The sequence below is a fragment of the Hipposideros armiger genome, unplaced genomic scaffold (assembly GCF_001890085.2).
Source record: "Hipposideros armiger isolate ML-2016 unplaced genomic scaffold, ASM189008v1 scaffold_494, whole genome shotgun sequence".
Classification (NCBI taxonomy): Eukaryota; Metazoa; Chordata; class Mammalia; order Chiroptera; family Hipposideridae; genus Hipposideros; species Hipposideros armiger.
The window spans coordinates 1,254,211-1,270,138 of NW_017731844.1; the positions used below are offsets into that span (position 1 = coordinate 1,254,211).

General features: G+C 59.2%; 1 protein-coding gene across 1 annotated transcript in view; it reads left to right on the plus strand.

Moving 5' to 3' along the window:
* Window positions 1-818: 818 nt before the first annotated feature.
* TOLLIP (toll interacting protein) overlaps window positions 819-15,928 on the plus strand; it is a 23,565-nt gene continuing 8,455 nt past the window's right edge. Inside the window, exons 1-3 of the mRNA XM_019667343.1 lie at window positions 819-1,002; window positions 11,789-11,938; window positions 15,511-15,693. Of these exons, the coding sequence (XP_019522888.1) occupies window positions 970-1,002; window positions 11,789-11,938; window positions 15,511-15,693 (366 nt within the window). The 5' untranslated portion in view covers window positions 819-969. The remainder of the gene's footprint in view (window positions 1,003-11,788; window positions 11,939-15,510; window positions 15,694-15,928) is intronic.

Below are 15,928 nucleotides of genomic sequence, written 5' to 3' on the forward strand. Positions count from 1 at the left end.
TGGTGACTTCCGGGTAAGGCCACCCTGTGTCTGAGGGCTGTTGTTACATAACAGGGTTTGCTGCCCGACTCACACAGAAGCCAACAGTACGGCATTGGCTTTTGAGAAGAGAAAGAGTGGTTCCTTAATGCTGGGTCGGATCGCAGGAGACTGGAGGCCATTCAAATCTGTCACCTCCATCCAGAGTTCAGAGAGGGTTTAAGGGTCTGGGGGAAAGCTGTGCGGAAGTGCTGGCGGGGCAAGTTTCAACTGCAGGGCCTTGCAGCTTGGCCGCTCATGGTAAGGGGCGGCAGCACTGGGTCTTCCCGGACAGCGGCCCCTCCGCCTCTGAGAGGGACCCGGTGTTCACGTTCCGGGCTTGTCCGGGTCCTTTGGTTCCCGGGTGGGGTGGGGGCAGACTTGGGTTCAGAGGAGGTCAAAGTTATCTCCTCTGCCCACGCTTGGGCTGCATGACTTGCAGTTTGGTCTCTTGTCCCTGAAAAGCAACTCAGTATCTTGTCAGAACCAGCACAGGCCCATTCTGAGCTGGTTCTGCGGTTGCACGGTCCCTGCCCCCGGGGCCAGCAGAAGGCCCGGGGTGGGAAGGGACACTGAGGCTTGCCGCAGCTCCCGGCGCCGGCCAGGCGACCCGCTCAGGCAGACCCCACACTCCGCGCTGGCGGGTGGCAGCTCAGCACGCGCACCTGCCCTAGGTCGCCCAGCACGCTCCGGAGCCACTTCGGGTGACCGCAGAGGGAGAGCCACTCGCGGGGGAGCGACTGCGCAGGCGTCCGCCGGGAGCGCGCGCGCGGCGCCGGAAGGGGCAGGGCTGCGCGGCGCCTGCGCAGTGGGCGGCGCGGGGCGGGGTGGCCGTCAGCTGACTGTGGCGGCTGCGGCCTCGCGGGAGACAACCGTCGGCGTCGCAGGCTCCGGCGGAGGGTCGCCGGCATTTCAGCTCTCGTCGGGCGAGGCGCGGGCCGGCGCAGCACCATGGCGACCACCGTCAGCACGCAGCGCGGGCCGGTGAGGCTACGGGCGGACGGCGGGCGGGCTGTCCCCTCAGGGCGCGGGCGGCGGTGCGGGTCCGTGGCCTCCGGGGCTCACGGCGAGGCCCGACGACGGGCTCCGGGCGAGCGAGGGGGTCGGGGGCAGCGGGGACGGCTCCCCGGGTGGAGGAAGCCCCTATGCCCGGAAATTCCCCGGGTAGAGGAGGCCCCGGTGCCTCGATGGTGCCCCAGGTGGAGGGAGCCCCCACCAGGGTCGGTCCCCCGGATGGAGGAGCCTGCTGCGCCCCGGCGGGTTCCCCGATAGAGTATCCCGAACTCCGGGTCGTTACCCCGGATGGAAGAGGCCCCCGCACCCTGGGTGGGTCCCGGATGGAGGAGGTTCCTGCGCTATGGGTGGGTCCCCGGATGGAGAAGGACCCTCACCGGGGCCGGTTCCCCAAATGGAGGAGGCCCCCCCATGGAGGAGGCCCCTGAGCCCCGGGCTCCGCCCCCCGTCCCCCTCCCTCTCGGGGGCAGCGGGAGGCCCACAGGCCCTGCTGTGTCCCTAGGTGGCCGCTGGTCACAGCCTAGTCCTTCGTTTGCACGGGAGAGCGGAGTGAGCGCCCCGGGCGGGCCCGTCCCACCCGCTCCTCCTGAGGGCTCACGTCGGTCTCCGCGGGCGCGCCGCGCTGCCTGGGGGCGAGTGGAGGCCCTCCGCCGGGGACGGGGCCGCCGGCAGCGCTCGCGGACCGGGAAGTGTCGACCGGCAGCGGCTCGCACTGCGCAGAGACAAACATGTCCCTTAAGCGGGACGGCCGTCCCGTGGGACCTGCGCCGCTCACTCGGCCCCGCGCCTGGAAAGCCCCCGCCCCCGCCCCGCGCCCGGAGGCCGGATGTTGGCAAGTCCCGGTGGTGTTTGTCCCGACTGGAGAAGAGCCTTTTCCAGAGTCTCTCTTCTGAGTGAAGAGGAAGACCGGGTTTTGTCAGAGGCCGGCTTTGGGCACGGGTGCCCGCCGAGGGCTCCGCGCTGGGCCTGGCCGCGCACCAGGCTCCGCTGTGGAACCGGCCGCAGCCGGCAGACATTTCTGGGCTCCCTCTGCCTCTGAGCGTCCCTTCCCCGTCTTCACACAGCGAAGTACGGCGGGCCGACAGCCAGCCATTTCTTATTGCTGCGCAGCTGGCTGGTCAGAGAAGCAAGGGGACCAAATGAGCGCCCCCGGGGAGCGGTGGGCGTCGCGGGCCTGGCCTGTCACCGTCCTCGCCCACCCGGCGGCCTCCCTGCTGCTGAGGGGGTGTGAGCGTGCGCTGCTGGACGCACTGGCTGGAGCAGGCGGTCAGCGAGGGCCGGCCGTCCTGCGCCGAGGGGCCTGCAGCCCCGGGACTGCACACGGCTGAAGCCGACACCACCCGGGCCGCTGGGAGGCCCGTGCCTGCCGTCAGAGAGGACGCTCTGGCCGGCTTGCTGTGCACCAGTGTGTTCTCTGGAGCGTAGGCGAGCGGCCTCATGTCCGCGTGTGGGTGTGCAGCACACGTAGACCAGCACATGTTTTGGGGGTGCCCTCCATGGCCTGTGAACGGACAGTGATGCTAGGTCTGGGCCAGGGCAGCTGGGGGGCTCCAGGAAGGTGTCCTCGGGCAAGGGCCTTGAGTGCCCCAGGAGTCACGTGACTTACTCAACCAGTGTTACTGAGCGTGACATTTGGGACAAGTAGGTGTAGTGCCTGCTGGCGTGGGGGGAAGCGGGGGTTCCTACAGTGTGGCACGGGAAACCACCAGGCAGATGAGCCCGGCGGGGCCGTCAGCTCTGTGGGTCTTAACTCCAGGGTTAGGTGGAAACAGCGGCCTCTCCTGGGCGGGGGGTTGGGGTGGGTGAGGTTCTGAGAGGAATCTGAGACAGGGGTGAGCAGGAGTTATTTGACGAGGTTGGCGAAGGCCTGGGAGAGTCCTGAGGGCAGTGCCTGTGGCAGTGTGACAGAGTGACAGGCGTGGCCAGGGCGCTGTTCCAATTGGAAGACCTGTGACCGGCAGATGGGTTTGGCCCTGGAGTTTTATCTGGTCACTACAGTGTCATTTTTTTAAAAAGGTTTTTGCCTGACAGCGCACCCTCGGCCGTTTCCACCTCTCCTACCCGCCCGCTGCCCTTGGCTTAACCAGTACGTGCAAGGGCCTTTGGCTGTTAGAGTCTGGCGGAAGACCTCCCCGGTCGCCAGGGTGCATGGACGCTATCCTGCCGGGCCCCGCGTCCCCCGTTTGCTGGGTGCTGTGCAGGTAGATGGATAAAGAAGCTGCGTTCCCAGCTAGTGCTGGTGAAGGTAGCAGCTGGCAGTGCTCGCTGCCCTGGGTCCTGGCTGGGCAGCAGTCTGGAGTGAGCCCTGTGCGCTAGGGCCGTGTCCCTGCCTGTACAGGACGGGGCTCAGCCCTGGTGCAGGGAGCCTGGACTCTGGACTCGCTCACTGGGGCTGGCCCTGAAGTCGGACTTACGCCCGCCCCTGCCCCCTGATACAGGAGTGACATGCAGAGTCTGGGACTGTGGATGAGGAAGGGGAGTCGCTGGGTCTGGGAGGGTGAAGTCACCCTTGTCCGTGCTTGCTGTCCATGGGGGCCTTAGGGGCTGGGCGAGGTGGTGTGTGAGAGAAAGTGTGGGACTAGCTGACCCGGCCTCACTCCTGCTGTCCTGCTTTCTCCCTGCCGCAGCGAACGTGGTCCTTGGCTTAAGGTTCAGGAGACGTGCTGTTTGTATCTCCAGGATCGGTTTTTCCGAGTAGCCACTGAGGGTGCCCCAGCCCTATGCTGTTTGCCCCACTTTTATCAATGCTCGTATTTTTCTTTTTTTTTTAAGATTTTTATTGGGGAATTGGGGGGTTGGAAACAGCAGTGGGGAATTGGGGGAAGGGGAACAGACAAGTTGCTGTCGTTTTGCTCTTCAATCTAGTTGTGGAGGACGTTGCTTCACTGGCCCACGTTGGCACCATCATTGCGCTCTTCCCTGGTGAGGCAGATCAGTCGCCGGCTTCTGGACAGCCGCTCACTGCCAACCCACTGCCACAGGGACTGCAGCCTATGCCGTCGCTCACGGCAGCCCAGCTCCAGGTTGAGCTGTTGTTCAGCATCTTAGCTGTAGAGGGCAGTGTCACTGGCCCTCATATGTGGGATCCGAACCGGGGCCCTCTGGCATCCCAAGCCAGTTCTTAACCATCGCGCCACTCGGCCGGCCCTCGTATTTTTCTAATAACACCCCTCTTTCTACCCAGTATTTCTGTCCAGTTCACAACTCTCAGAAAGTACCTGACGGGCACCCACGAGGAGTAACTGTGTGGGGGCTCCTGCCCTCCGCGTTAGAACTCATGGGGGTCATGCTGCTTTAAACCGCAGCGGTACCCGTCACCTCGAGGGGACAGCTGCTGGCTTAGTTGGAGGCAGCTTCAACTTTTTTGGCAAGACTCCTTCGGAGATGTGTGGGTAGGTCAGGCTGATGGGTGGTCCCGTATCAACTGTATTGTTATATATACACATTCTTTAAACAGTAGTCTGTACTTTTACTTGTCCTATTTTTTTGTTTTTCTTCCTTGCCTCTTTTTGGATTGAGTAAATACAGTTGTTTAAATTCAATCTTTAATTCTCTACTGGTTTGGAAAATACAGTGCTGCGTTTCTGTTGTCTTCGTGGCTGTCCTAGAGTTTTTACCCTGCAGACGTGTCAGGACCTAAGGTTGCCCGTTATGTTGTGCCTCCTGATCAGTATGCTACCTCAGGGGACCCCTTCCCAACCGCAGGGCTGTGTCGTGTAGGTGGGTCCTGCCTGACCTGGCCCGGCCCCGCCCCAGGACCAGGGGGACACTATCCTCCCCTCCTCCCCCGTCCTCCTGCCCTTAGGCCTTCCCTGTGGGGTCACCTGCTGTGCTTCCTTCTGTCCTTTGGGGGCACTGGGTTTTGCTTGTAAGTTGTCAGTGCCGACCCCTGAAAGGCGTTTTGCTGTCTGGAGTTCTGGGTGGATGGTCCCGTCTCGCAGGACGGGCTCCTCTGCTGCCTGCCTCTGGCGCCCCCGCGCTTGGAGCAGTTGGGTCCACGTGTCTCTCTCTGCCGCGTTCGGAACTCGCTCTTCCAGTTGCCCCTGCTCCGCTCTGTTAGTTCTGGTAAACCCGCCTGGGAGTTCTTGGTGTAAATGATTTGAGTGACAGCTCTAACTTTGGGGCTGTTGCTTAGCATCTAGTGTCCTCGTGGGTCAGCCTTTGCCACGCCTACGGACTGGCCATGCACGGCAGGTGCTTGCCCCAGGCCCGGCCTGTGGGGGCACCTGGGCCTGTGAGCTCCTGGGTCCCTTGTGAACTGCATCTCGTTCCTCAGAAAGCTTGGCTGCTCCTCGTGCCCCCCCAACCCCCAGCTTTGTGCGCCCCACTTACCCTTCTGCAAGCCTCCTGCCACTTCTTTCTGTTTTGACACCAGATGGGGGACCACTGGTTGTGCAGGACGGTGGAGCCCAGGAGGGGCAGCTGCATCTGCTGGGGGCCAGTAGGCCCCTGGAGGCTGGGAAGCCACCTGTGCTCTCAGGGCCTGAGGGAGGTGACAGCAGGTCTCAGGAGGTTGCTCCTGCAGGGGACGTGGCCGCAGCTCGTCCTAGGTGTTTGGAGCAGCGGTTCTCAACCTTCCTAATGCCGCGACCCCTTAATACAGCTCCTCATGTTGTGGTGACCCCCAACCATAAAATTATTTTCGTTGCTACTCTATAACTAATTTTGCTACTGTTATGAATCGTAATGTAAATATCTTTTTGTTTTCCAATGGTCTTAGGCGACCGCTGTGAAAGGGTCGTTCGACCCCCCAAAGGGGTCGCGACCCGCAGGTTGAGAACCGCTGGCTTGAGAGACTCCCCCAGGTGACTTCCAGGGCCCTGAGAACAGCCGCCGCCCATGGGCACAGGGGCCAGTAGCCTCCCTGCTCCCAGTCACTGTCTGTGCCTGGGCTCGCGGCCACCGGCTCCTCCTTCCTCCTTCAGGGCTCCAGCCACCCCCTCCCCGCACAGTGACTCCATCTCCTCCCACACCTCCTTCCTCAACTCCAAATCTGTGTGCTCTGCTGCTCCTTGCCTTCTTCCTAGAATGTTCCAGACAGACAGCCCCTTATTCCCTCAGCCCCTCCACTGTGTGTGTGTGTGTGCGCGCGCGCGCGCGCTCCGCCCCCATTTGGTGGCAGCTCCATCCTTGACGTTGCTCAGGCAGAGAGCCTGGGGACGACCTTGCCTGGTTTCGGTCCCCCAGAAGTCCTGTAGGCTCTGCCTCCAGAGCAGTCAGCCTCTGCACCACCCACAAGCTGCAACACTCGCTCGACGGGTCCACCTGCTGTGACACCCTGCAGCCGGGTGCCAGGCAGAGCCAGATATGCCACCTAGCACTCCTGGCCCCTCACCGGCCCCGCCCCTCAGCCTGCCCGGCTCCTCACCTGCCTTGGCCACTCACCTGCCCCTCACCAGCCCCACCCCTCACCTGTCTGAATCAAAGCTAGAGTCCTTCAGTGGCCCTTGAGGTCCACCACTCTAGGCCACACATCCTCCATCTCTGACCCCCTGATCTCCCTTCACTCTCTGTCCCAGCCACCTCTCCACTGTCCCTTCACGTGCCAGACAGGTTCCTGGTTAGGTCATGTGCACAGGTGTTTCCTCCACCTGAATTGTTCTCCACCACTCAGGCCTGTGCTCAGTGCTCAGACAGTACCCTCTCCACAGGGCCTGGCCAGCCAGCTGCCCCCCACCCCGGACTCTGTTTTCAGTGCTTACGCCCCTCAGCACACAGTGACTTGACGGTTATCGTTTGTCTTTTGTTAACTACAAGGAGAGTGGGGACTTCTCCAGCATTGCCTTATGAAAAGCTCAAACACGCGGTGAGGCAGGAGGCACTGGCAGCGTGTGCCCGCTGCCAGCCTGCACTCTGTGGCCCTGGCACACCCCTCTGCCCATTGGTTGGCTGTTTTGTTCGGTTTGAATGAGGACGGAGTTTCCATCTCAGGCTTGCCACGGCCCCAGCACCTGTAACGAGAGGCCACGTGCCATGGAATGCTGGTGGAGACCCCATTTCAAGTTACTCATCATGTCGATTTTTGTACTCTTTTGTTTTGGGGAATTGCGGCTATCCCCGCTCTTTCTCGTTTCTCTCCCCGTCTCGTCTCGCTCTCTTCAGCCTCTGTGTGTCCAGCTTCACAGAACTCTCATGGGTGCTGTGGACTCTGGTGGACGTGGGACATCCAGCATTTTGGCCTTGCCGTAGCAGGTGGCTTCTCCGCCTCCAGGGGCCCCGCCAGTGCGGCCTGCATAACCAGTAGTGCCCTTCATGAGGAGGGAGCGACCGTCCTGGCTGGAGGAGCTGAAAATGGGGTGGGGGGATGGCGGATAGGTGTGGGGGGGCGGGGGTTGGGGCAGAACTAGCTGTCACTCACAGGCCTGCTGTGCTTCTCTGAGGGGGGCACCTGTGACTAAAAAGTGAAAGTAGTTTTGGAAATACATTGAAAATAAACTAATATTTATAAAAGTAGGTTTTAGTTTTAGGTGAAGTTCAAATCCCGAGAGTTCATGCTTCTTTTATATAAAAGTAACTCATGTTCCCTCTATCTGCGGAGCACAATAAAGCGAGCTGTACTGTACACACTTAGATGAGATTGTTTTTTTTTTTATTCTTTCTGCATGCTGCACACTGATGTAGAGGTAAAAGAAAATGACTGACACTTAAATATAAAAGAATTCTTTACAATTAAATTCACAATTTTATACATTTATTTTACATGTCAGTGAAAAATCACCAACTATTATGAAATAGGAAAAATTATATCAGAAAGAACTAAAAACGCCCATAAAAATAATTTCCGCATATGAAAAGTATTGTACTCTTGGTGTGTTCACATCCTTCTGTGGTGCTTATGTACAACACGCTGTTTCTGCAAATAAGTGCGTCCCCGGACTTATTCTGCAGCTCTCCATGTACGTATTCTTCTGTCTGCTCCGAGGCTGTATTCATGTAGCCACCCAGGCAACCAGGGGGTCGATAACCCACTCCAGAATCTAATTTCACCACAACTGGCAGTCTAGTGATTTGCTTTAAGAAGTCACGGGGTTTGCTTCCACAGACTTATTTTAACAACCCTGATCAGAAATCTGCTGGCTGGGATCCTGAACCCCCACTCTGGGAGCGCCACAAGCCCAGCCTCCCCAAGATCGTTTTTAAAAGGAACCAGTAGGATGGAAAAGTATAAGTAAGTTAAACGACATCCCCCCTCTCATCCCCACCATTCTGAATGGTAATTTCTTAAACAGCACTTTTACACGTAAAGCCCCTTTGTGGTTTTGCCAGCGTCGTGCTGCATCCCCTCCAGCTGCCTGTGAGGTGGGAGGCACAGGGACGTCTCCCCGTTGAAGGCTGCATGGGTCTCCGTCGTGTGGCTGTACCTGGGCCGACGGGACCGGGTGCCCAAGGTGGATGTCCCCTTTTCCTGGTGCTGTGACAGGACAGGAAGGAGGCAGCCGCGTCCTGTGAGCGTTGCCATAGAAGCGAGTCCCAGAAGCGGACTGGTCGTGTCTGGACACGGTTTTAAAGCTGCTAATTAGCACTGAGCTCAGTGTGCTCGTGATGTAAATGTAAGCCAGGTTATATTTAAAAGGATGGCCCATTGTTCGTCGGTTATCAAGATTAATTGTCCTCTTATTTCTCAAGTCTTTGAGCCAGTAAAATGTATATTTTGATGTGGCTGTCATAATATGGCAAAAATAAATTTTAGGATTAGTGCTGAATTTTTAATATACATTAGGAATCCATGTTTATCGATGACATTTTCCAGCCTGGTCCGAGAGGATAGGACTCACGTTGGCACCTGGGCTTCCCTGTGTGTGACACGCTAACCGGTTTCTTAGCAGGGGGGGCTTTCTGAGGTGTCGGAACCTTCCCCCCTCATGCGGCCGCGTTGGGCCTGAATTGAGAACTCCCCAGGGCTTGCCGTAGCCGGCTGACTTCTCCTCCTTCAGGGACCTCGACTGCATCACCACTAGTGCACTTCATGAGGACGGAAGCACCGTTTCCTTTTGTTTCCTTTGTGTTTAGGTGACAGTAAACATTTTTCTAATGAACTTTAAATTTTGGAATCGTTGCAAACACAGTACAAAGTGCTGCCGTGCACCGTCGCCTGGTTTCCCATTGTTAGCACCTCGTCACCGTGGTGCGTGTCACGACTAAGAACCTCCCTGTGTCACGATTGCTAACTGCGAGGTTATCCAGGTGTCCCCTTTCTCTGTTACTGCCCTACTGTCCTGCGATGCCACCCAGGGCCCACGTGGCCGTCCTGTCTCCTTAGTCGCCTGCACTCTGGGACCGTCTCAGACTTTCCTTGTGTTTTGGGACCTTGACAGGCTGAGGACCTCCAGTCAGGATCTTGTAGACCATCCCTCAGCCAGGAGGAAGACCACGGGTGGTGGCCGCCTCATGCTGTCGCCTGGTGAACCGATGTCTGCCTGATCTGTCCCTCCTGCCATCAACCGGGGCCACCAGCTGGGGGTGCTGGCCAGGTGTCTCCACTCTTCCATGTCCTGTTTGCGGTTAGTTTATATTAAAATCCTCGTTTCCCTACTTACAATTCTGTAGGTAAACCCCTGTTGAAAAATAACACTAGATCGTTTCACTTTTTGAGGTAACTTTATTTCCCCCCATTAAAAAGCAGTTGTATTCTCTTCAAGGAAAACCTAAAAGAGCACATTGAGAAGCCCCATTCTGATGGTGGGGACAGACAGGAAGCGGAAGTAATGAAGGGAGACAGGCCTTTCCTGACCCCAGGTCTGCAGCCCCGCGTCATTCTCACCACTGTCACTTCAGACACGTGTCGGCTGTCCCTGGCATGTTCCCCTTTCCCTGCTGGCCCACAGAGCTGCAGTATGTGGCATGTGGTGGCAGTTATTTCTCAGAATAAGTGTGAATTTGGTCTGTGTACACTAGTGCCTTAAATTTGGTTAACATGTTTCTGCAAGATAACTTGTTCATGGCGAGCCATGGTGACTGCAGGACCTGTGCGTGGTCCGTGGATGGTTGGCAGGGGCATCCCCGTCCCCTGTCAGCTGGGACAAGCTCTGGGAGGGAGGCTGACGAGGGAACCCGGGCTTGTCCACTGCAGCGGTGCTCTGCTCCCGCAGGGCCTGGCGGTGGGCATCTGTCTTGAAGCTGTGATGCCCCAGGACATCTCGGTCTTCCTGCGGGGTGTTACCACGTAAGGGCTTTCTTTTCAGAGCATGCCCTGGGACCATGCCACACACCTGGGGAGGTGCGGCTGCCAGGCCTCTTGGGGACGCTGCGCGCGTCTCCTGGCAACCCCCGGCCTCCAGGCGCCCGCTGCTCCTTGTTCTGCCTAATGAGTACCAGAGCCCAGGCCGGCCTGGGCGGGTGCCTCAGGTACAGAGAGCGTGTCCGATGTCCTCGCCGTCCACCCTGTAACTCACGTCCCTGTCCAGGGGGGCCCGTGTGTGCTTGCTCTGTAGGGAAGAGAGGCAGGAGCCCCGGGCCCATTGATCCGGTGCCCAGGTGGCAGTGTCTGGGGACAGCCTCTGGGCTGGGCTCCTGTTCTCAGCACCGGCCCGCTGCCAGTTCTGGAGCCAGCGAGCCCCCTCTGGTAACACGTCCCCGCAAAGCGCAGGGCCCAGCAGGCATCTGGCCATCTCGGGCCCTGGTGGCTGCGGGTAGCAAACACAGTTGCCAGAGCTCACGCTGTGACACTGGGGTTTTCCACTTGGCATTATTTCCTCAACAGCCTCTTCAAGGCCCTGGGCTGGGAGTCCCTTTGCGATGTTCCCTCGGGGCGGCTGAGGAGAACTGGGCCCTCGGACCACTGCAGGCAGCTCCGGGCTCTGGCTCTAGTCTGTCCAGCAGCAGCCAGGCCTCCTGGCATGTGGCCCCACGGCTCCTCCCCTCCAAGGGGCTTTGGCGGCCTATTGGTCTTCACCAGCCACTGGGCTACCTGGGCGTTTCTTACTCTGAGTCCTCCAGAGTCGCAGCTGCCCTGGTCCTCTGCCCTCTCGCGTTGGCCGGCCTTGCTTGGCTTTGGAGCCCTTGTGCCCTGGTTTGGGGACACGGCTCTCTGTCCTTTGCTCCTCTCCACCCTGGGGCTTTTTTGCTCGGTGTCCTCCAGTGTTTCTTGGCAGACTGTTGTCTGCGAGCCGTTTGGGTTTCTCCCGGGGCTCACCCTCCTGGCGCGTCCTTCTCATGTCGTCCAGCCTGGGAGCCTGGTGGCAGAGGCTTCCGCAAGAAGCAGAGGGTGAGGCCTTTGTGGCTTGTTGTTAATCTGATTTCTTCTTTCTGTCTTGTGGGGTTTTTTTGAGTTTGAACTGTTTGAAATGGACGTATTTGGAGTGTATCAGTACAGAGGGTTTTCCCAGTCACAGCTCTGGGCTCAGTTCCCATCTCATTCATTCATCTGACCCGGTGTCTTGCAGTTGACAGGCCTCACTTGTGGTCATAGAGGCCCAGCGAGAATAGGCCCTAGACACGTAGCAGAGCGCGTGGCACCTGAAAGCGACCCGGGGAGCCACCCAGCGAGCCCGTTCTGGGTGTGAACCTACATTTTTGTGGCAGCAGTGTGTCATGACCTTCACAGAGCCGGTGTGCGCTGAGTGTCTGCCGCCTGGCAGAGGGCTCCCGTGCCAGCATGGTGGCCAGTGATGAGGGACCCCCAGGCTGGAACCCTGACCCCGGTGGCCCCTCACTTTCTAGGTGAAGAAAGTGAGGCCCAGTGCAGCTGGGCCCCTGGCCTAGAAGTGCGGGGCCTGCCCTCCTGGAGGCTGACGCTGTGCCCTCTCCTCCCTGCCAGGTGTACATCGGCGAGCTCCCACAGGACTTCCTGCGCATAGCGCCCACGCAGCAGCAGCAGCAGATCCAGCTGGATGCGCAGGCGGCCCAGCAGCTGCAATACGGAGGGGCCATGGGCACAGTGGGCCGACTCAACATCACGGTGGTGCAGGTGGGTGTTGCCTCCCGCTCCCCAGGGTGGTCAGGCAGCCACGGGTGGGTGTGGGCTTTCCTGCCATATTTTCTTTGTGGACACGTGGAACTTTTTCTGATTCCACTTTTTCCTAAAACATACATCTGATGAAAAATGGTACACGTGAGAAGCATCGCTGATAAGTGACCCAGGGTGCTCCCAAACCCTTAGAATCGTTAGCAGTGAGCCTCTGTTGGCGCCTGCTCCATGCTGGGCACTGCCTCTTCACGCAGACGGTCTCCCCCGCCCTTTGGGGCAGCCAGGGGTGGGGGGTGGGCAGTAGATGTGCCGCCAGTGTCCAGATGAGGGCACGAGAAACGGCCAGGGCGGGCGGCTCTGCTGTCGGGCCCTGGAGCCTGCGCGCTGCTCATGGCCCAGACAAAGTACACTGTTAGGAGGCCACCCGAACTTCCTACAGAACCGTGAAGCGGGGCAGTCACTGAGCCCCACGGCGTCACACGAGTCACAGCACAGTAGACATGGGAACCTATTGGGCCTCGCGAGTGAAGCGGGGTTTTCAGGTGCTGAACTGCGGCAGAGGCTCGGCGACGCCCTAGGTGCTGCTGGGGTTCTTAGCTGAGCCCCCCGTCCATCACAACGCACCTTACACCCTCGCTCGTATTTCTAGGACAGCACGGTACCCCCTCTGCATGCCCTCCGGTATCAGTGAATTCATGCCCTGCTGTCACGAATGCTGCTTCCTGCTGGCACCTCGGGACTGCAGGGTGCCCCACGCACACGAGGTCCTCCGTGGGCCCAGGCCCGTGGTCAGGAGCCCCCAGTTCACCTGTTTGGCATTTTGGTGGCAGTACCCATGGTCTTCCACTTCCTTTGTAATAAACCTTCTCTTGGCTCACAGAGGCTGCGCACTGGCCCTTGGCCTGCTGCCCCCAACCGTGTCCCCTTGTGTCTCCTGGGCTGGTGGACTGATAGGGGGTTCAGTCCCCAGCCGGCCGCTCAGCTCAGCTGCACTCGTGCATGCAGCCCTCGGGGCCTCTCCCTGCGTGTCCTGTAGGGGTTTCAGATGTGACACACCCTAAATGGAGCTCTTGCCTCCAGACCCCCACAACCTGCTTCTTCCAAGCGTCAGCAGGCAGCAGTTCCATCCATTTAGAAGCTCAGGCCTCCAAACCCGGGCTACCCCTGACTTCCCTCGCACACTCACAAGCTCTCGGCTGCATCCTCTGCGGTCCAGACTGAAGCACTGCCTGCCCCACTGCCAGCCCCTGGGGTGGCCCGAGTGTGGCATAGCAGGTCTCTCTGCTCGGTCCCTTCCCCGCTGTCCACCTCCCTGATCCTTTTCTCCCCCAGGAACATTCCCCAAGGACCCCTCTTGCTTCCTTACCTCAGGAGCACCCCATGTTCCCGTGTGCCCCATTGCTCTCACCTGGTCACTCCCCATAGTGGGCAGTGCTGTCACACACACTGTGTGTGATGTGTGCCTGCTGCACGCAGCTGTGGGAGGCACAGGCGCCTGCTGGATGGCCCCACAGGAGTCACACCCAGTAAGGATCAGGATGAGCAGGATGGCGTTTCCTCACACATGTGGAATGTGACACCACAGGAAAGCCACTTAGAGTGTCAGGGACAGGCCTGCATAGTCCACCCACGGAGCAGAGGGGACTGGAGGAGTGTGCAGCCACAGCAGAGGGATGGCGGGGCCTCTGCTGGGCGACAGAGAACGAGTGAGGAGAGTGACAGCCACAGAGTTGGGTCAGTGTTGGGTGAAGAGGAGCCTCACTTGTGCAAAGTAATTGGCGGGTCCTGATGTTCTTTAAGGTGTTGAGATGAAAGGGTCTTAGCGGCCAGGCCGAAGCGAAATGTAAACAGGTCCCTGGGGGCTACGGCAGCCAGCCGGCCTCAGATGCTCCTGTGTATTTCACAGAAAACGCCAGGGCAGTTTCTAAGGAGTTTTCAGGGGAAGTTTGCAGGCTTGAGAGCTGCTCTAGCAAATTGGTGCTGAGGACGGTAGAAGAATATTTGAAGCTGTCTGAAGGCTAACGCATGTCACCAGGAGCTTCCCAGTGATGGGGGGACTCACTCCCAGGCACTGGCCACGCCATCACAAAGAACCCACCCAAGAAAGAGGTCAGAATTAAGAACCCAAGAATGGAGAAGTCCTGCCACCGAAGGATGGTCACAGCTGTGGTTATAAGTGAAAAACACATAGTTCCATACCGGCGGAGACAGAAAGAAGTAGACACAGTCAGTCGGAAACAGAGGGCGGGGTGCAGGGACCCTCGTGTGCTGGGAGCGCCCCTCCGGACGCAGGCCCCTCGCTCTGGGCCAGGCGGAGGCAGAACGGCAAAGCGAGGCAGACCCTGCACCAGCCACGGTTTGACTCCTCGCGGAGGCTCAGACACTTAGCAGTGGAGTGTTTTTAATTCAGGTAACACGTTTTGTTAAGACATGACGTGAGGAGGCACAGGGTTCTGTGTGATGGCGTGGCCATGCCTGGGAGTGAGTCCCCCCGTCACGGGTGGCTGTGGTTCACTCCCTGGGCCGCGCTGTTGGCTTCCCACCAGGCTCCCAGGGCTGGTCAGCGGGCCCCGCTCTGGCTGGTGGGGCGGGTTGAGCCTTCCCCGGAGGTTCCAGGGTCTCCAGGGGGCGAGTCTGCATCTCCGGGGCCTGACAGTGGGACCACCGCTCTGTGTGCTTATTTGCCGTCAGGATCCCTTTGCAGTTCTTCTGCCCATTTTTCCTCTGGGCCGTGTTCTTGTTCCTAAGATTTGCGAGTTGCTTATACATTTGGAACCCAGGTCCTTACCAGACACAGGTGTTTGCAGATACTCTCTTCTCAGCGTCGTTCAGGGAGCAGGCCGCCTTAACGTCCAGCACCCCACGTTTTCTTCCATGGACTGTGCTTTCCTGGGCCAAGGTCACAGAGATGTCCTCCTGTTTCTTTCGTAGGACTTACATAGTTTTAGGTTTCACAGTTAGGCCTGTAATCCACCTGGAGTAAATTATTGCTAGCCGATGACCTAACCCACCAGAGCCTTCGTCTTTCTTACTCTTCAAGACTTGCTTCTCCTCCCTGTGGAAGCAGCCTGCCGTGCCAAGAGCCCGTCTGGCTCGAGGCTGGGCTTCTGGCCTACGTGAGCCGCGGGCCCTGGGAGACACCCCGTCCTGGGGAGCCGGTGCAGCTGGTCCGAGGCGTGTCAGCCCCACCCTGGGCGCAGGGAAGGCCCCTGTGGACCCCGCCTGTCCTGGGCCTCTCGTGCCCCTTGTTCTCTGGCTCCTGGCTCTGTCCCGGGATAGCCTGCCTGTCACCCTGCTCAGCGGCCCGCTCTGAGGGGGTCGGAGGACCTGCACTGTGGCCCCGCTGTGCCCTCGCTGCATCTGCAGCGTTGTCATGCCTGCTAGTCACGGCACCAGACTTGTGGTGGTGACATTCTTTTTGCCTGGTGCCAGGAGCACAGTCATAGCCATATTTGTGATTTAAATGGCCAGACAGACCTGGAAGATGCTGGGAGGGGTACTTTAAAGGGGGTAGGCGACAGGTGAGCCTGTGACGGAGGCTGCCTTGTGTCCTGACGTCAGCTTTATTTCAGGCCAAGTTGGCAAAGAATTACGGCGTGACCCGCATGGACCCATACTGCCGGCTGCGTCTGGGCTACGCCGTGTACGAGACGCCCACGGCCCACAATGGTGCCAAGAACCCGCGCTGGAATAAGGTCATCCACTGCACGGTGCCCCCGGGCGTGGACTCCTTCTACCTGGAGATCTTCGACGAGGTGAGAGGGCGCCTCCTGCCTCGGCTCCGCGTTCGGGACCAGACTGAAAGGAAACACCTGTCGGTCATCCTGGGGGGAGGGGGGCGGCTCCAGGACCTTCAGCTCTCCAGACACAGTGCATGGCGTCCCCATTGTGGGAAGTGTGTGTCCTGTGCACATTCGTTCACAGCTGCTCTCAGAAACATCATCGCCAGTGACAGCAGACCCCGAGTACTTTGGACAGTGATGGCATGTC